Source organism: Mobula birostris, chromosome 4, assembly GCF_030028105.1.
Source record: "Mobula birostris isolate sMobBir1 chromosome 4, sMobBir1.hap1, whole genome shotgun sequence".
In the NCBI taxonomy this organism is placed as follows: Eukaryota; Metazoa; Chordata; class Chondrichthyes; order Myliobatiformes; family Myliobatidae; genus Mobula; species Mobula birostris.
In genome coordinates this window covers 196,615,383-196,636,994 of record NC_092373.1, presented here as the reverse complement: position 1 = coordinate 196,636,994, position 21,612 = coordinate 196,615,383, and the positions used below count along the sequence as shown (strand labels likewise).

Genomic DNA, 21,612 nt, shown 5'->3' with positions numbered 1-21,612 from the left:
ACATATAAGATAGCAGGAAACATAAAGGCACACAAACATATAATATAGCCCAGTCCTGAGTTCATGCTCCCAGCAGTTGGCGGACGAGTGCTATGCAAAGTGTCTTCAAGTGAACACTGGGAAGCAGCACAGATGGGAGCAACGGCAGATACTGCCTGTCCTGCTGCAAGGGGAAATCAGCAGGACAGCTCTTTTTAGAGCCTAGCGCCTTTTGCGTTGTTCCAGAGTCCTGCTTCTGAAATCTCCGGCGTCCACCTGTATGAATCCTCGAGCTTCCCCTTTCCCTTTAAGGAAATCTCCTGTCGGCAGACGGCTGGGTGTTAAGCCCTGCCCATTGAGCCTCGCCCTTTAATTGCAGTCGCCGCGGATCAATATGGCGCTGCCGTTCGGGGTCGCGGCTCCTGGTTTCAGGGCCAAGTTCAAACACGGATAGAGAGAGAAAAAGGACAATTAACCCTTTAAAATATGTAAATGTAAATAAAGCGGTACGAGGAAGAGGGGAGAAAGATAACAAAGTGAAAGACAATAGCGGGAGACGGAGGATCTTGTAGGGCGCGTCGTAGGGAGGGTGGGAATAAAATAAATACAAAATGACCGAAAATACCAAATATTGTTAACTGTTAATAGTTATTGTCTTCACTCTCTGGGTTTAATTCGAGACAGGAGGGAAATAATCGGCGCTGGATTGGGTGGGGTCGGTTTAAAGTCTACAGGTGAGTGAGTTCGTGAATAATTGTACTGTAGAATAATCATTATAAAGCGTGAAGGAACCGGATTCTGCGTCCCAGGCATCAGCTGGAGAGGGTGAGAAGAATACCCCAAGCCCCAGCAGAGCTGCAGGTGAGTCTGTGCCAGGCTGTGTTGGCTTACGTTTTGTATTCGATATTTCGTTTATTGTCTAATGTCTCATATGAAGTTCGGCATTGGATTGTATCTTGATTAGCATTAGTGCGATGGGCCCAATGGTCTCCTGTATTGTCAGTTTCTGTGATGTATCGATGGGCCCAAGGGCCACCAATCTCAGTATCTATCATACTTATGTACCCAATGGCCTCCTGCGCAATCCATCTCCATCATGTATTGATGGGCCAAATGGCCTTCTGCACTCTCTGTGTCCGTGATGTATTGATGGGCTCAATGGCCTCCCGCGAGGTACAGGTTGTGTGTGAATTCAGGCTTGTGAAGATCCTCTTTAAATTTGGTCATTGTGCGCACAAAGTATAATACTTGATCACTGATAAGTAAGTTTCAAATGTGGAAAAGAATTGGTTTATTGTTGTCATATGCACCATGATGCAGTGGAAAGCTCGTCTTGCATGCAGTTTATGCAGATCAAATTATTATACCGTGTACTGAGGTAGAACAAGGTAAAACAACCACAATATGGAATAAAATACTACAGAGAAAGTGCAGTGCAGGTAGACAGTAAGGTGCAAGGTCATAACTAGGTACGTGATTGGTGAAGTCAAGACTCTATTGAAAGAGGAAACCATTTAATAGTCTGATGACAGTAGGGCAGAAGCAATTTTTACTGATGCACCAGAGAAAGAATTCTCTCTGGATGTATGATGGCTTGGTTTGGCTACTACTCTGCATGTGACTGCAAGAAACTGCAGAGAGTTTGGACACAGCTACATCACAGGAACCAGCTTCCCCATTATTCGACTCTGTCTATACCTTGTTGCCTTAGCAAAGCAGCCAGCACAATCAAAGATCCTACTTGTCCCTAACATTCTCTCTTCTCTCTCCCATTGGGCAGAAGAAGTAAATGCCTGAAACTTTGTACTACGAGGCTCAGGGAGAGCTTCTATTCCACTAGGATACCTTGTCATCCTCAAGATAAAGGATTTGATTATTGACTTCAGAAGAACTCGCCCCACTCACAGCCCTCTTTACATTGGTGGTACTTCAGTGGAAACTGCGAGCAGTTTCATATTCTTCGGAGTGCACATTTCATACAACCTCTCATGGTTCCAGAACAAGTTCTACAAAATCAACTCACCAATGCCTGTACTTTCTGAGGAGGCTATAGTAGTCATAGTCGTACTTTATTGATCCCGGGGGAAATTGGTTTTCGTTACAGTTGCACCATAAATAAATAGTAATAGAACGATAAATAGTTAAATAGTAATATGTAAATTATGCCAGTAAATTATGAAATAAGTCCAGGACCAGCCTATTGCCTCAGGGTGTCTGACCCTCCAAGGGAGGAGTTGTAAAGTTTGATGGCCACAGGCAGGAACGACTTCCTATGACGCTCTGTGCTGCATCTCGGTGGAATGAGTCTCTGGCTGAATGTACTCCTGTACCCAACCAGTACATTACGTAGTGGATGGGAGACATTGATCAAGATAGCATGCAACTTAGACAGCATCCTCTTTTCAGACACCACCGTGAGAGAGTCCAGTTCCATCCCCACAACATCACTGGCCTTACGAATGAGTTTGTTGATTCTGTTGGTGTCTGCTACCCTCAGCAGGCTGAAGAGAGCTGGACTATGCACATAAGACATAGGAGCAAAATTCACTTTGCCTTTTCATTACGGCTGATCCTGGATCCTACTCAACTCCATACACGTGCCTTCTCGCCATGTACCTTGGTGTCCTGACTGATTAGGAAACTATCAACTTTCATCTTAAATATACCCATGGACTTGACCACCAACACAGTCAGTTGCAGAGCATTACACAGATTCACCATTCTCTGGCTAAAAGTATTCCTCCTTACCTCCATTCTAAAAGGTCACCCCTCAATTTTGAAGCTGTGCCCTCTAGTTCTGGATGCCCCACCATTGGAAACATCTCTCCACATCCACCTTACCTAGTCCTTTCAATATTCGGTAGGTTTCAATGAGATCCCCATGCATTCTTCTAAATTCCAGTGAGTACAGGCCCAAAGCTGCCAAAGGCTCATTTTTAAAACCCTTCATTCCTGGAATCATCCTCGTGAACCTCCTCTGGACTGAACTATTGACAGTACTCCAAGTGTGGCAATACACATCATTTTACAGGTATGCAGTAGAGAGCATCACAACAATTCATCACAGCATGGTATGGAAACTGCACTGCGGTGGACAGGAAGGCTGTTCAGTGGGTGGTCAAAACTGCCCAGTGCATCACTGGTTCCAGCCTAACTGCTACCAAGGACATATGTACAGAAAGGTGCAGGGAAAGGGCCAGTAACATCATGAAGGATCCCACACACCCTGCTCGTGGATTATTTGTCCTACTCCCATCGGGGAGGAAGCTACTTGGCACCCATGCTTGGACCACCAGAAAGGTTGCCAACCTTTTTTTGTGCCATGGACCCCTACCATTGACCGAAGGATTGGGAACCCCTGACCCTAGCATCACTTTATATTGAATCAATCCTTGTATATGAGCTGACTTATGCATTTATATTTATTTTGTTATTATTGTGTTCATTGACAATCTCTTGTCGTTATGATCTTGCTCTTTATCGTTTACTTGCTCTGCATGCTTGGGTAGCTTTTACACTTTATTCAACATTCTTATTGTTTTACCTTATTCTAGCTCAGTGCATTGTGTAGTGATTTGATCTGTATGAACAGAATGTAAGGCAGGCTTTTCACTGTGTCTTGGTACATGTGACAATAATAAAAGAAAACTTAAAAAAAACAAAAAAAATGCCTTTATACACAACACATTCAAATTATGTGTTTACTTAATAAACCTCATCCTTACTTACCATACACTCCCACTTTGCCCTTTTGGTAATTATTGAACATACTTGTCAATTTGGTAGTCTAGTAAAAGCTGCAGATGTCGGCAATCTGAAACAAAAACAGAGAAAGCTGGAAATAGCTAGCTGGTCAGGAAGCATCCATGGAAGGAGAGAAGAATTTAATATTTTGCGTACATGACGTTCTATTTTAGCTTTATGCTAGGTCATTGAAGAAGTCTTCTGGTCTTTATTTTCAATTTAATAAAAATCTGTCGTAAAATCCGTTAATTGCAGTATCATTTGTTCATTATGTGATGTGTCATATGAAGTGGGCAATCGTGGTCTTTCCATGACCTTGATTGTCCTTGGCAAGTTTTTCTACGGAAGTGGTTTGGCATTGCTGCCTTCTGGGCAGTGTCTTTACAGGCTGGGTAACTCCAGTCATCAGTACTCTTCAGAGATTATCTGCCTGGTGCAAGTGATCATATAACCAGGATTTGTGATTCTGCACCACCTGCTCCCATGGCTTCACGTGACCCTGTTCGTGGGTGGGGGGAAGGTGTGGGGCTAAGCAGGTGCTACACCTTGCCTAATTGTGACTTGCAGGCTAGCAGAGGGAAGCAGTGACTTTCACCTCTTTTGATAGAGACGTGTATCCATGGTGGCGTCCTATATACAGTATACAGCGAAGAAAAAAGCTATAATATAAAGTCATGGAAAAGTACAGCACAGAAACAGGCCCTTTGGCCCATCTAGTCCATGCCAAAACTATTTTAATCTACCTACTATCTTCCACCTGCACTGGGACCATAGCTGTTCATACCCCCTACCATCCATGCACCTATCCAAACTTCTCTTAAACGTTGAAATCGAGCCCGCATGCACACTTACGCTGGCAGCTCATTACACACTCTCACAACTCTGTGAGTGAAGAAGGTTTCCCTCATGTTCTGTTTAAACTTTTCACCTTTCACCCTTAACCCATGACCTCTGGTTGTGGTGCCATTCAACCTCAGTGGGGAAAAACCTGCTTCCACATACACTATCTATACTTCTCACAATTTTGTATGTTAGAGTATCAGTAAGAAATTGATTTGGTGGCATTTGAAGCTTGTATCATGTTTTATCACAAAGCTATTTAAATTCCTAGAACATGAAACAGTGCAGCGTAGGAATAGGCCCTTCAGCCGACATTGTAGTGCCGAAGCAAATAAATCAGTAATCAAATGGCCAACTAAACTAATCCTTTCTGCCTATAAGATGTCCATATCCTTACATTTTCCTCACATTTATGTGCCTAGCTAAGCATCTCTTAAAAGTCCCTAATGTTCCTGCCTGTACCACCAACTCAGGCAGCACATTCCAGGCACCTGCTGCTCTTCTTGGAAGTGCTTTTAAAGTGTGGTTTCTCCTGCAGAAAAAGCAGTAGCCAATTTGTTCACAGCAGGTTCCCATGAACAGCAAAGTGCTCGTCCTGATCTCATCCGTTGCTCTGGTGTTGAGTTGCGTTGCTAATTTGCCACCTGGCTTTGAGATCTTTTGAGATAATTTTACAAAGTGGAGCCCACGCTCAACTATAAATTTCACTAGCAGACAGAAATCTTGCTCCTGGTAGTGCAGACACTCATTGCAAAGAGGAAATCCAACAAGGCTTGTAACTGGTGGCCTAATAAGAGTCCTGAAGAACAGTCTTGGGCCGAAACTTTGCTTATTCCTTTCCAGAGATGCTGCCTGAACTGCTGAGTTCCTCCAGCATTTTGTGTGTTTGTTGCTCTGGATTTCCAGTATCTGCAGAATCTCTTGTGTTTATGATTTTATGTATAGTTTGTTTTCTGATTAGTAATGAAATTGAATCACTCCTTTAATATTCAAATATGAGCAAGGTGTGGATAAACCTATTATACAATCTTACACTCAGTGGCCACATTATTAGGTACATCTGTATCTGTACCTGCTTGTTAAGTCTAATCAGCCAATCATGACGCTGTAACTCAATGCATAAAAGTATGCAGACATGGTCAGGAGGTTCAGTTGGTTTTCAAACTAAGCATCAGAATGGGGAAGAAAGATGATCTAAGTGACTTTGACTCTGGAATGATTGTTGGTGCTAGACAGGGTGGTTTGAGTATCTCAGAAACTTCTCATCTGGTATTTTCATGCACAAGCTTTTAGAGTTTTCAGAGAATGATGTGAAAAACAAAAAAAGACATCCAGTGAGCAGTAGTTCTGTAGGTGAAAATGTCTTGTTAATGAGAAAGAATGGTCAGACTCGTTCAAGTTGACAGGAAGGTGACAGTAACTCAATTGATCACGCATTATAACACTGGTCAGAAGAGCATCTCTGAATCTGAATGCACACATTGAACCGGGTGGGTTACAGTGGCAGAAGACCATGAAGCTACACTCAATGACCGCTTTTAAATACAGGAGGTACCTAATAAAGTGGCCACTGAGTAGATGGCAATAGAGTTGTTTCTGAGTGCTTTTGACCTCGTGGCTGTGTTGTATTACTTTTTGAGGATCCATGTCAAAGAGTTCTTTAGAAGGAACACACTGTTCAATACTTTTTTGCCCAGTAGTAACCAAAGATTAGGCAGAACAGTGTATGATGCAATGCCGTAAAATTCATTACAAGCTCCCTCTCACCATAGTATGATGGTGTTGCAAAGTTGTTCCTACTTGCTTCATTACACCCACGCCCATTTCACTCACCGTTCTGCCAAGAATATCTTCCTTAATTCTTGGCAATCATTTATTTATATTTGGATGATGTGAAGTGTCTTGGGGTTAAAATGGTGTAAAATATTTGCTTCAAAATGGTCGGAATCAGGTTTAATATCAGTGCTATATGTCATGAAATTTGTGGTTTTGCCGTAGCAGTTCAGTGCAATGCATAATTAGAAACTATAAATAACAATAGGAACAAAAGCAAAAAGAGAGGAAAAAAATACTGAGATATTGTTGATGGGTTCATTGTCCATTCAGAAATCTGATGGCTGAGGGGAAGAAGCTGTTCCAGAATCGTTGCCATGAATGGAAGATTATGGCAGATTGTATAAGATCTGTAAGTAGTCACTATATTTATCGATTTGTATGGCGCAGTGGCCCTGGAAATATGTGGGTGTACAAAGTCAGAAGAAATTGAAGTATAGTGTACAGTGACAAAGGCTTGAAATTTTATTGGTTGTTATTTCTGGAGTTTGGAGGTAAATGGTAGAATCTGGGTGGAGAGGGGAACAAATATGGGAAGAACTAAAAATAAAATTGAATTCATGTCAGATTCATGTAGATGGATAGTTTGGAGTCTGCAAGGAGTTGTTGGGCTGAAGACCCATACTGTATCATCTTATGACAGAATCAGATTTTAATATCACCAGCACATGTTGTGAAATTTATGTGAATACATAATAAAACCTGAATTAAAGAAAACAGTTAAATAAGTAGTGCAAAAAAAGTGAAGTAGTGTTCATGGGTTCAGTGTCTGTTGACAAATGTGAAGGCAGGGAGGAAGAAGCTGTTCCTGAAATGTTGACTCAGTGATTTCAGGCTCCTGTACTTCTTCCCTCACGGTAGCAATGAAAAGAGGGCATGTCCTGGGTGACTTGGCGGGGCGGGGGGGGTGGTGGAGGTGGATGCTTAATGATGGATGCTGCCTTTTTGAGGTATTGCTTCTTAAAGATATCCTGGATTCTGGGGAATCTAATGCTCATGATGGAACTGACTGAGTTTACAACTTTCTGCACCTTCTTTCAAACCTGTGCAGTGGCTGTCCCCCATATCAGACAGTTAAAATGCTGTCTATCCTACATCTGTAGAGAATTGCGAGTGACATACCAAATCTCCTCAAACTCTTAATGAAATATGGATGCTATGATGTATCCTTTGTAACTGCATCAATATGTTGGGTCCAGGATAAATCCTCAGAGCTGTTGACACCCAGGAACTTGAAATTGCCATTCTTCCCTCTTCTGATCCCTCTGAGGACTGGTGTGTGTTCACTTGTGTTTCTGAAGTACACAATTAGTTCTTTGATCTTACTGATGCTGAGTGCAAAGCTGGTTCTGTGACTCCACTCAACCAGCTGATACATCTCGCTACTGTATGACTCTGTATTCTGAAGCAAAACAAGTTTAAAAAAAGTGAATATTTTATACTTGGTATTTGTTGCAAAAATTGAGTTTTATAATTTTTTGTGATTGTTGATTGAAACCAAAATTGCCTTAAAATAAGGCAATGGTTTATACAATTAAGTTTGGGTTTAAAAGAAATCCATTAGATATACTCTTAATGTTGTTGCATGAATCATTCCTGATCAAAATAATAGTGCCATTTAAGATGAATATAGATGTGGGTTTGTAATGCTTGTATTAGCTTCTTCCTTTACAAACCTCATTTGAAGTTGACCGCAATGTGATCTTGGGCTTCGTGGCCAGTCATAATTATACTGATTTACAGTATTTGAGATGAATTTGTGAGCTGTGTACATGTATTGGTTGTGAATATTGTTTTTATTTCTGTATAAAAATAAGCTATTTTATACAGTTTATGAAATTAAACTATTTTAATTTTTATATTTATTTTAAAAGTTTATATACTTAAAAGTTTTTAAAATTTAAAAGTTTATATTTTTGATAAAAATATTTGATAATAAAAGTTTATATTTTAAAAGTTTAAAAGATAAACATATCTTTTTTATAGGTCAAACATGCACAATAAATAGAACAATTTCTTGCCTATGACAAAAATAACTTGACAAAGATTTTGCTGACCTAGTTGTCTGGTTAGTGTTCTCTGTGGGAGGTTTAAAATTAGCCCAATTTTTTTTTATTATTATCTTGCCTCCCTAGGTAATTTGGTAATAGTATGGCTGAAACAAGCTGCATGACAGCTGGTAATTTAATAGGGCACAACTTATTTTGAACTTCCAAGCTCAAATTCAAGTTTATTGTCATTCAGCCATACACGTGTACAGCTAACCAAAACATCATCCTCTGATTTTTGGCAAGACATTTGCAAACATTTCGTCACCATATGAGGAGACGTCATAAGTGAGCTGTTCACTTCTGTGTCCTCTGAATGCTTGGCCTTTATATACTTATCAATCAGTTGATCAGTTGTCATTATGGAAACTCAATTGTGATGTAGGGAGGGGGTCTTGTTGCTGATTGGTTGCGTGGTGTATTCCGTGCGTTGTTTGGAATTTTGCCCACGTTGGCTTATAAATAGGGTCAAGATCTATATGTCTGTCTGTAGAATTGTTTGTGAAAAACATCTAGGAATTCTCTTGCATGCTATGTGTTTGCTGTGCCTTGACTTCCACTGATGAGTCGAACTTGTTTCCCTCTAGATTTTCATGGATAGAGACTAGGGAGAGTTGGTCATGTCACTTCACAGCCAGTTGATGTTCATGGATCCTTGTGGATAGATTTCTCCCAGTCCCCGCATTGTATTTTGTAGACCACACTAGTCTCGTCCAATAGCTTGGTATGTTCTTTAGGTCTACAGAACTATCCACAAGCATCCATGAATGTCAGCATCACAATTGAGTTCCCGTAATGACGACCAATCAACTGATTGACAAGAATATAGAAAAGGGGCTTGTTTTGTTGCTGTTGTTCTGCTGAACATGGTGAACATGCTATCCTGGCACCAGATTATGTGGCAGTACTTGTGTGCTGCCCCCAGCTCATCCTCAGGTGTGTTGGTTGTTAAGGCAAACAATGCATTTCACTATATGTTTCGATGCACATGTGATAAATAAATGATTCTGAAACCTGAAGCAGTTGATACTTATCAAGGTGAATAGCCCATTTTGTGCTCTTATCTCTGTTTGATTGAGCCATCAGGGTGCTTTGAGGATATTTCAGGGGTGCATCTTGGGTGGTATGCTGTCTGAAGCCTACTTGTGCCTCAGAGTTGCCCCATTTCACAAGTATGGCATTATGGCAGGTCCGATTATTTGACTCTGAGTTAAGTATGGGAGTGCACTGCAAGTAGTGAGGCTGGTCCCGTCACATTCCTGTTCAACTTTCTGTGCTTTCGTTGTGCGGGCTGTTGAGATTGTTCTCTGCCTAGCTTGGGTCCTTCATTGCAATGACACCTGCCCTTGAAAGTTTAAAAAAAGCATCCAAGCCCTTTTAAGGGAAGGTTATGAAGAATGATGGTTCTTAAGCTTAAGGAACTTGTACTCTTTACTCTCCCCCACCTTTGTATCCTGGCTTCTTCCACCTTCCTGTCAAGACTTGGCCTGAAACGTTGACTGTTTACAGTATATGTTGCCTGACCTGCTGAGTTCCTCCTGCACTTCATGTGTGTTAATCTGGATTTTCAGCATCTGCCGAATCTCCTGTGTTTATGATGATGTTTAGGTTTGCTTCTGCTGGCCTTGCTGCTGAAGTGGATCTGTTTTATATGATTGCACTAGTCTGACCTCAACACTTGATGTTCTCAGCTAGTTTCCTTGGGTTGGTTTTGATTGGAGCAAAGAGGCATTCATGGGGACTGGTGGGAATTCCATCATTGAGTACTATCTGCAGTAATGCATCAGGCACATCACACTCAGTAAAATAGGTGAGAAATGGGACACAAAATATTGGTACATACACCTACCCTCCCCAACCCCTCTGCTCCCAGGAATGCGCCTCTTACTCTTGAGTAGCATATAAAAATACTCCCTGGTATATCGCTTCACTGCTGAATATTATGTCAAACTAGAGTGGACAACTTCGCTCACCCCAACACTGAACTTATTCCACAACCTATGGACTCACTTTCAAGTACCCTACAACCCGTGTTCTCAATATTTATTATTTGTTTTGGAACAATTAGTTGTATTTGCACGTTTGGTTGTCTTTGTGTGCAGAATTTCACTGATTCTTTTGTGTTTTTTTTTGTATTTGCTGTGAATGGCTGCATGAAAATGAATCTCGGTAGTATATGGTGACGTATATGTACTTTGATAATAAATTTGAGCTTGAAAGATAGTATACAGGAAAAGTGAAGAAGAGTTTGCTTTATGTTCAATGTTTGTTGTGGGTACAATATAAGTTCTTCTCTTGATACAGCTTTTGTTTTAAATAAAGTAAGAAATATATTTGCTCCAGATTTTTTCCTTTTTTTTTTCTAGCGCTTGCTGGCCCCCCCCCCCTTGCCTCTCTCCTAATTACCTCTATAATTATGGATAATAATTAATGGTTCCATTAATACTGCAGGATCCTGCTTTCACGGTATAATGTTCTTGAATTATTACAGTAATTAGCATTTGTTGACAAAACGTTTGTCTTCAAGAGGCTACCATTATCGGTACAGTGAATTCCTGTTAAGTGTGACACATCGGGATCAGTACATTTTAATTCAGTGGCTGCCCCAACTAGCCAAAGCTTCATGAAAGTAGTTAAAAAGGAATAAAAAAAGACAAGTACTGTTTAACTGAAAAGCAAATCTATGTATTTAAATGAAACACAAATTGGGACGTTATCAATGCTACTACGATACTATAAAATTATGTATTAGTTCCTAATAATTATTGTTGGATGAATTCATCTGGTGCACACTGCCTTGCATTGGTTGTCCAGGGTGGAGTAAAGGGGCCCTCTGGTGAAGGGGCTTGCCATGTCCGTTCTCACTCACCTTTAGTCCCCACTGGGCACTCGGCTCTCACCTGTGGCTCCAGCCTGCTGTTTGCTTGCAACAGTGGCCGCAACACTTCGACAGATGGGCTGAAGCAGGTGAGGGTAGCCGGTGGGTCCCATACCCTGGTGAAATGCGAACATGCCTGTTTCTTGCATGTGGAGTCAGCAGTTGAAGGAACAGTGAGATCAGATGGCCAAGAAGGCGGTTCTGCAGGGCTTCCTAGAGAGCAAAGGGCATGTGAAGGTACAGAAGAAGTCATGGTAATCCACTGCAACAAGGGAAGACCCCTGCTTGTGATGACTGTTCTTACCACTGTACCCAGACTTCCGAGGTTGAGTGAGTGGAACTGTCTCAGTGCAACAGCTCTTCCACTTTAAAAGCTCTCCCACACAGGTTTCACTATCATCGTCAGAAGTTACGGACAGCCAACATACTGCCATGATAGACCATAAGACATCGGAGCAGAATTTGGGTTGACTGTAAACGAACAAAATTAGCGTAGACGCCAAGTGCAGATAGTAGGCTGCCTTCATATAATGCTTTCGATGATTGCACCCTTCAAATCTCAATTTTCATTGTAACAATCAAGATGATTGTTGATACTTTCAAACTCTTCATCGTTTCTAACTTTTGAAGTAGTGGAATCGTTTCATTTTCACTCCTGATGATTTCTGTTGTCTCCAGGCCTGAGTGCTTGAAACCACACTGCGCAAGACAATTCTAAATTGTCTTATTGCTTATTTCTCACCAACTATCAGTGACAAAAAAACTGCTTTTTAAACAGAAACGCATGCAACTGACGCTATTTTAAAAGGTGCTTGATCGAAGCATGGTGTAGTGTCTAATGGCCGCACAAGTTCACGTGACTGATGCTGGTAAGAAACTGTTGGGCAAAAGTCTCCTGTCCCAATTAAGTAGCATAGTGTCCCAAATAAAGTGAACCCTGGCTTTTTCTCGGTTAGTTTTTGTTCTCTAAGAGTTGTCCCAAACAAGCAGCTGCCCTGATTAACCAGTGTACCAAGTAACCAGAATCGACTGTATTCTGTATCCTTACAATTAACTCCTCTTTGTCGTAGGCCTGTCAAGTCTTTTAATGGGATCAGTGAAAATCCTTTCTGAGCCCAAATGGAATATTTTCTTGTCCTCAGTTGCCTCTTGAATCACAGCACTATTAGCCAGGTCTATTAAGTTATCAGCCTGCATACATTTGCCTTCTCCAATGCGGTACAGCTGAAGTTAAGCCACATGCTCATCCACCCTCGCATTTAAGTTGTCATGCATTTTAGTTGCGCTATACCAAACACCGTGTATCTAAAGAGCAGGATGGGTATCTCATGAATGGAACAAAAGACACTCTTTCTGCTGTATATGAGATGTTGTCATAGAGTGGTACAACATTAAAACAGGCACTTCAGCCCAACTAACCAGGTTGTCCTGTGAGCTGGTCCCGTCTAGAAGAATATTTCTGGTTATCCCTGAGAGGTGCCAGTATGTGGGAAGGGAGATGGGAGACAGCAAAAGCAAGAATTCGGAGGAAAAAAAATTGAACTGCTGGAGGAGCCCAGCAGGCCAGGCAGTATCTGTGGAGGGAAATGAGCAGTCAGAATTTCAGGTCCAAACTCCTCATCTGACCTGGTTGTGCTTGAGGTTGATGTGGCTGCTTTCTTTGTTTTGTTGTCAGTGTGATCCACTCTGTCGTGATGATGTTCGGCACAGTCCAGATTATTTACAGTACTGCGCAAAAGTCTCAGGTACATATAAAGAGCCAGGGTGCCTAAGACTTCTGCATAGTACTGTAGTTGTCAATGTGGAGTGGAGAACGAGTTTGTAAATCTGTCAGGAGCAAAGGATGTTGGAAATGGTGAAGGTGGAGCGCCACAGGAGGGATGTGGGACAGATGGCAGAGAAGGCGTGCCGGGGTGGGGGATGACATTGGTATAGTCGCTCCCAGCTCTGAGATACCAGGCATGGTGATTTGATTCTAAACATTTAGTTTATTGATCATTACAGAATGTCTCTCTGCTGCTTCCTGCTCCCTCCTCTCTCCCTTCCCCTTTTCCCAACCATGATTCCCCTCTCCCTGCCCCCTTCCCACTCTCAGTCCACAATAGAGACTCGTATCAGAATCAGGTTTATCATCACTCACATATGTCATGAAATTTGTTTTTGTTTTGTGGCAGCAGTACAGTGCAATGCATAAAATTACTACAGTACTGTACAAGTGTCTTGGGCACGCTAGCTATAACTTTACAGTACTGTACATGTTGAAGATTATGGCTCTTTGTATTACATTGTACTACATCTGACATTTCCATATCCTACAAAAATACCAGTGTTGATTGTGTTGCTTAAGATTTTCAACATCTGCAGAATCACATTTACCACTATTTGATACCAGCTTTGACACCTTGCATTCCACTCAGCCTGATGAAGACTTGTAACATCTACCAGACACATTTGGATTTTTATAAATTAACTTTTACCAGTTTAATTTTAAAACCAGAAATTAATTTTAATGTATTCTGGAACATTGTTTCATTATGCTTAAATGTGAGAAGCAATTTGATAGTTCCCGTATTTGAAGTGTTTTTGTGTGGGCAATTATCATTCAACCATACATGAAGAGAGCCGAACAAAACAGTGTTTCTCTGGGGCCAAGGTGCAAAATATGCACAGCACATTCAAGATAGCAAACAAATATACAGACACAAGAAGAAAAATAAAATATATTATTGCAGTTCCAGTGGTCAGGTTTCAATTACCACCGCTGTCTTGAAAAGAGTTTGTACGTTTACCCTGTGATCATGTGGATTTCCTTTGGGTGGTATAGTTTCTTTCCCCATTCCAAAGATGTACAGTTAGGGTTAGCTGTTTTGGCACTGGAAGCATTGTGACATTTGCGAGCTGCCCTTCATAATCCTCTAAATTCAAATGACGCACCTCATGTTATGTTTCAATATACATGTGACTAATAAAGTTAGCCTACATGTGACTGAGAAAGCTAATCTAATCTATAAAGTCTACCAAGAATAGAAACATAGAAACATAGAAAATAGGTGCAGGAGTAGGCCATTCGGCCCTTCGAGCCTGCACCGCCATTTATTATGATCATGGCTGATCATACAACTCAGAACCCCGCCCCAGCCTTCCCTCCATACCCCCTGACCCCCGTAGCCACAAGGGCCATATCTAACTCCCTCTTAAATATAGCCAATGAACTGGCCTCAACTGTTTCCTGTGGCAGAGAATTCCACAGATTCACCACTCTCACACAGCACAGAAACAGGCCTTTCAATCCATCTAGTCTATGCCGAAACCGTTTAAGCTGCCCAGTCCCATCACCTGCACTGGGACCATTGCCCTCCATATCCCTACTATCCATATACCTATCCAAACTTCTCTTAAACGTTGAAATTGAGTTGAAATGACTACCGCCTGGTAGCACTCACATTGACAGTGATGAAACGCTTTGAGAGGTTGGTCATGACTAGACTGAACTCCTGCCTCAGCAAGGACTGGACCCATTGCAATTTGCTTATCGCCCCAATAGGTCAACGACAGATGCAATCTCAGTAGCTGTTCACACGGCTTTAGACCACCTGGACAACACAAACAGCTATGTGAGGATGCTGTTCATCAACTATAGCTCAGTATTTATACCATCATTCCCACAATCTTGATTGCGAAGTTGCAGAACCTGGGCCTCTGTACCTCCCTCTGCAATTGGATCCTTGACCTCCTAACTGGAAGACCACAATCTGTGCAGATTAGTGATAACATATTCTCCTCACAGACAATCAACACTGGTGTACCTCGGGTGTGTGCTTAGCCCACTGCTCTACTCTCTATGGGCACGTAACTGTGTGGCTAGGCATAGCTCAAATGCCATCTATAAATTTGCCGATGATACAACCATTGTTGGTAGAATCTCAGGTGGTGACAAGAGGGTATACAGGAGTGAGATATGCCAACTAGTCGAGTGGTGCCGCAGCAACAACCTGGCACTCAACGTCAGTAAGACGAAAGAGCTGATTGTGGACTTCAGGAAGGGTAAGACGAAGGAACACACACCAATCCTCATAGAGGGATCAGAGGTGGATAGAGTGAGCAGCTTCAAGTACCTGGGTTTCAAGATCTCTGAGGATCTAACCTGGTCTCAACATATCAATGTAGTTATAAAGAAGGCAAGACAGCGGCTATACTTTATTAGAGGTATGAAGAGATTTGGCATGTCAACAAATACTCTCAAAAACTTCAATAGTTGTACCATGAAGAGCATCACTGTCTGGTATGGAGGGGCTATTGCACAGGACCGAAAGAAGCAGCAGAAGGTTGTAAATATAGTCAGCTCCATCTTGGGCACTAGCCTACAAAATACCCAGGACATCTTTAGGGACCAGTGTTTCAGAAAGGCAGCGTCCGTTATTAAGGACCTCCAGCACCTAGGGCATGCCCTTTTCTCACTGTTACCAACTACAGAAGCCTGAAGGCACACACTCAGCGATTCAGGAACAGCTTCTTCCCCTCTGCCATTCGATTCCTAAGTGGACATTGGACACTACCTCACTTTTTAAAAATATATGGTATTTCTGTTCTTGCACATTTTTTAAAATTTATTCAATCTACGTAATTGATTTACTTGTTTATTATTATTTTAAATTATTATTTTGCTAGATTATGTATTGCATTGAACTGTTGCTGCTAAGTTAACAACTTTCACTTTCACGTGCTGGTGATAATAAAGCTGATTCTGAACTTGCATGGACCACTTGTATTGGCAGCTCATTCCACTCTCCTGACCCTCTGAGTGAAGAAATTTCCCCTCATGTTCCCCTTAAACTTCTTACCTTTGGTAACATTTTCTGCTGATTACTCTTGTAGTAGTCCATTCGTGGCCACCACTGTAATTAACTGTAGATCTCTTGGTGCAACTCTGGGCTGAGCAGTATCTTGAGCAGGGGAATGAATTGTCAGTATTTCAGACTGAAGCACTGCAGTGGGATTGCATGATGTGGCTCTTCTACTGAGTGTCTTTAATTTCTAATCTCTCTCTTAAATTTTTTTCAGCATGTAGATTTCGTGCCGGTGTTTGGATTTTAAAGCTGTCTTACCAGAATGGATAGTGGCACGATGGACACAGAGGCTGGTGCCAGTGGATTGTCTGTTGACTCCATCTCGGTTTCCTCTTTGAAGCTGAATGGCTTTTGCTCACAGTTAAGTGATGATGAAGATGAGGAACTGAATTCTGAGGGTGGTGATTTGGAAGTCAATCCTTTCGATGGACTCCCTTTTTCCTCTCGGTACTACGAGCTACTAAAATGGAGAAAAACTTTGCCAGTCTGGAACGTCAAATACCACTTCATGGAAAGCCTTGTCAACAATAATATGGTACTCGTGTCTGGCAAGCTAGGATGTGGCAAAAGTACTCAGGTCAGTGGTCTACTAGAGGTTTTGTTCTTGAAATGTAAAAATTAAAGTCAAACTGTTTTTGAACATTTAAAATTTTATTCTTAATTGTAATATGATGTGCATTTTCATGATTTGCTCTCCCAATTTAGTGCGATATAACTATAATTAGACCAATCAAAATAAATAGTTTGCATGTTATTTTAAAATCATTGAAGTAATGCCTTGGGTTATTCTTAAAATTTTCTTCCCTCTTTCTCTCCTGCCTTATTTAGTAGAGGCAGAGGGATAGGCTGTGTTTTGGCTTGAGACCTTCTTTTGTGCAATACAATATCAGCCTGAAATGTTGACCAACATTTTGTTTCCTCAAAGGATATAGGAATGGAATTAGGCCATTTGGCCCATTGAATCTGCTCTGCCATTTCATCATGGCTGATCCATTTCTCTCTCAGCCCCAAACTCCTGCCTTTTCTCCATATCCCTTCATGCCCTGACTGATCAAGAATATATCAATCTCTGCCTTACATATACCCAGTGACTTGTCCTCCACAGCCACCTGTGGTAATGAATCCACAGGTCGACCTCTCTCTGGCTAAAGAAATTCTTCCTCACCTCCATTCTAAAAGGATGCCCTCCTCCTTTGCTCTCCATATCCACTCTATCAAGGCCTTTTAACATTCAATAGGTTCCAATGAGGTCATCCTTCATTCTTCTGAATTCAGTGAATACAGGCCCAGAACCATCAAACGCTCTTCATGTGACAAGCGTTTCAATTCCAGAATCATTTTCACAAACCTCCTTTGAACACTCTACAGCGTCAGCGCATATTTTCTCAGCTCAGGGGCTGATGTTCCTCCCACAGTTTTATTATTGCTGCAGATTCCAGCATCGTCACTCTCTTGTGTCTCTAGAGATGTTTTAGTTTTGCTGCCTTTCGTTTTCACTTGTGTTAGAAATTAGTATCGATCTAGTATTAATGGCTTTGTTTTTTTTGTGTGCTTAGTCCTTGTTCATCTATGTTTAAGACTTGCGCTCATTCGTACTACAAGATGCACACCTTCTAGATGGAGTCAATGAATAATGCTTGTGAGCAGAGTTCACAATACTTTCAATGCCAAGGCCACTGTCCTGGGGTTAGAGGACTGTGTGTGTGGTAAGGGAAGAGGAATGGGGCTTGTTTTGCTGTTGTAGGTTTGTTGCTTGGTATATTCTGTGTTGTTGTGTTCTGTGCTGTTCTGCTAAGCATTGTGGGCATACCGCGGTGGCTCCAGAATGTGTGGCGACACTTGCCATACTTTCCCAGCACGTCCTTAAGTGTGTTGGTCGTTAACATCGATGCATTTCACTGTATGTTTCAATGTAGATGTGATAAATCTGAATCTGAAATCAAATTTTCGCTGAAACTAAGGAGCGGTCTTTCCTTTTTTCTGGCAAAAGTAGGGACCATCCGGAGACAAAAACTAAATGAAGACTGCCTTTCAGCTACAGTGTCAGTGGTACCATGTTCGATGTGCTGTTGCCTCCTCCTATGTGCAGATGTAAAGGATTCTGAGCCCTTTTTTTGAGGAAGATCAGACTCTTAATGATTTTGATGAGAAATGGCAAAACAAGATGCTTGGGGTCATTAGCTTGTAGCCATCCTGCACTGCAGTACAGATTCATGATCAGTTCTGTTTACTCTTTTCTGCTCTGTCAATGTGGGTCAGGATTTCATCTGGCATGTTCTATGTAGGTTCAGCAAGCTTACAAGTTCAGCAATCTATGCAGTTTTCCCCCCGCCCCTCTCAAAGCTCAACTTCAAAGTAGGTTTTTTTTTATCAAAGTACGTACATGTCACCATATTCTACTCTTGAGATTCATTTTCTTGTGGGCATTAGAGTAAAAACAAAGGAACACAAAGTAGTGAACTGTGTCAGTGATAATAATCCTGATTCTCGTTCTGATTTTCAGCAGCAGTATCCTTGTGAACTTTCTCAGCAGTCTTGCTAACTTTATTTATTTAGTTAGAGATACAGCATGGTTACAGGCCCTTCCATCCAATGAGCCCGCGCCACCCAATTACACCCATGTGACCAAATAACCCATACATCTTTGGGATGTGGGAGGAGGCCAGAGTGTCTGGAGGGGGCCCGCATGGTCGTGGGGAGGGTGTGCAGGCTTCTTGCAGACAGCAGCAGGAAATGAACCCAGGTCATTGGTGCTGTAAATTGTTGTGCTATGCCCCTCCTTAATTTTAATCCCATTCTTCTTTGTTTTTCCTTTGTACTACCTCGATATAGTTGTGTTGTGAAATGAACTGTAGAGATGGCATGAAAAATGTATTTCACTGTATCTTGGTGCACATGACATTATTAAAGCAATGACCAATTACTTACCATAAGAAGTAGCAGATGGAATACAGTGTTGGGAAGTGTATGGTCATAAATAAAATCATAGACTTTTTTCTAAATGGAGAGAAAAATTCAGAAATCTGAGGTGCAATGGGACTTGGGAGTCCTCATGCAGGATTCCTTAAACGTTAATTTGTAGGTCGTCTTGGTGGTGAGGAAGGCAAATGCAATGTTAGCATTTTGAAGAAGATTAGAATATAAAAGCAAGGATGTAATGTTGAGGCTATATAAAGCATCGGTGTGGCTTCACTTGGAGTATCCTGAGCAGTTTTGCGCCCCCTGTCTAAGAAAGGATGTGCTGACATTGGAGATACTTCAAAGAAGGTACACAAAAATGATTCCGGGATTGAAAGGCTTGTCACATGAGGAGTGTTTGATGGCTCTGGGCCGGTTCTCACTGGAATTCAGAAGAATGAGAGGGGATCTCATTGAAACCTATCCTATGCTGAAAGGCCTCGATAAAGTGGATGTGAAGGGGATGGTGGTGGAGTCTAAGACCAGGGGACACAGCCTCAGAATAGAGGGACGTTCATTTAGAATGGAGAAGAGGAGGAATTTCTTTTGCCAGAGAGTGGTAAATCTGTAGAATTCATTGCACAGGTGGCTGTTGAGGCCAAGTCATTTGATACATTTAAGACAGAGGTTGATAGCTTCTTGATAAGACAGTGCATGAAAGGATATGGGGAGAAGGCAGGAGATTCGGGCTGAGGGAAAATGGATTAGCCACAATGAAATGGTAGAGCAGATTCGATGGGCCAAATGGCCTAATTCTTATGACGGGAAACAACCAATGTGCAAAAGACGATACATCGTGAAAGTACAAAAAAACCCTAAATAATAATAAGTAAATATTGAGAACATAAGATAAGGAGTCCTTGAAAGTGTGTCCATAGGTGTGGGGAACAGTTCAGCATCGGGTGGGTGAAGTTATTTACTCTGGTTTAAGAGCCCGATGGTTGAGGGGTAATAACTGTTCCTGAACCTGGTGGTATGCAAACTAAAGCTCCTATATATACTTCCTGATGGCAGCAATGAGAAGAGAGCATGGCCGGGATGGTGGGGGTCCTTGATGAAGGATGCTGTATTCCTGTGACAGCGCTCCTTTTAAGTGTATTCAGTGGTGGGTAGATGGGCCAAAGCACCTGTTTCTGTACTGTACTTCTCTTAGACTCTCGGCTAGCAGGTTTTTATCCAGAATCTCTCTGTATTTAGCAGCGTTCACCTTCCCATCAATCCTGACCAGATTTCCAGTCACTGCTGCTCCCTCCACCATACTTTAAGTAGGGATGGTGTTACCTGGTTGATGTGCAATATTAGTTTTATGTCACACATACCGTTTCATGTTGAGGCCAAGGAGTTCCACTTTATTGTCATCGACCATATGGTCGATGTTGTTCCACATCTTTATCTTCCAAGTGATGCTTTGCAAAGTCTTATGGACAAGGGTATGCTTTGCTTTTAGTTTGAGCTTCTTCCTTGCCACTCTTCCATAAATATCCTTTTTGTGCAAGGCCTTAGAAGGTGTGGAGCCATGAACTTTATCTCCAGTTGCAGCCACTGACTTCTGCAGCTCATTCAGAGTGACTGTTAGAGTCACATAGCCTCTCTTGCATTGTCATTCTTCTGCGGCAACTAAGTTTTATATTTTTTCCACTTTTTCAAGATTCACTGCACTGATTTCTGAGGTTTGTTCAGGTCTTTTGAGATGGTCTTGTACCCTTGTCCAGATATGTGCTTCTTTGTTATCATTTCCCTGACTTGTCTTGAATGCTTTTTTTGCCTTCATTTTGTTTTGGTGTATTGTAAATCTGTCAATCTTTTGGACCTTACAGAGTGAAGGGGCATTCTTATGAATTTATTTTAAACACTTGATCCTCAAATTTTCTACAGCAACAAATTGGGTGAGTTGGTAAGAATACATTATTGCACCTGAGGAAAGTTCTTGTAATTACGAAGGGGACGTTCAAGAGTGTCAGGGAAGTGAAGTATGTGCAGTGAAAATCACGACTGAGAAGGTGCTCAGGAAGCTTAATGATCTGAGGGTGGATATGTCTCCTGGACCTGATGGAATATACTCTCGGGTTCTGAAGGAAGTAGCTGGAGAGATTGTGGAGGCATCAACAATAATCTTTCAAGAATCGATAGATTCTGGTATTGTACCGGATGACTGGAAAATTGCAAATGTTACTCTGCTATTTAAGAAGGGTGGGAGGCAGCAGAAAGGAAACTATGGACCTGTTAGCCTGACATCAGTGGTTTGGAAGTTGTTGGAATCGATTGTTAGGGATGAGATTATGGAATACTTGGTGGCACATGACAAGATAGGCCAAAGCCAGCATGGTTTCCTGAAAGGAAAATCCTGCCTGACAAACCATCTGCAATTTTTTGATGAAATTACAAGCAGGGTAGACAAAGGAGATGCAGTAGATGTGGTGTACTGGGATTTTCAGAAGGCCTTTGACAAGGTGCTGCACATGAGGCTGCTTAGCAAGATAAGAGC

General features: G+C 41.7%; 1 protein-coding gene across 3 annotated transcripts in view; it reads left to right on the top strand.

Annotated features, from left to right (window-relative positions):
* The first annotated feature begins 368 nt into the window (after window positions 1-368).
* The window catches only part of LOC140196856 (putative pre-mRNA-splicing factor ATP-dependent RNA helicase DHX32), a 128,518-nt gene continuing 107,274 nt past the window's right edge, over window positions 369-21,612 (top strand). The window contains exons 1-3 of one of the 3 annotated variants that reach the window (XM_072256745.1): window positions 369-840; window positions 6,670-6,748; window positions 16,384-16,746. In XM_072256745.1, coding sequence (XP_072112846.1) covers window positions 16,432-16,746 — 315 coding nt within the window. In that variant the 5' untranslated portion in view covers window positions 369-840; window positions 6,670-6,748; window positions 16,384-16,431. The remainder of the gene's footprint in view (window positions 841-6,669; window positions 6,749-16,383; window positions 16,747-21,612) is intronic. The other 2 variants (XM_072256746.1, XM_072256744.1) reach the window with 2 other exon arrangements.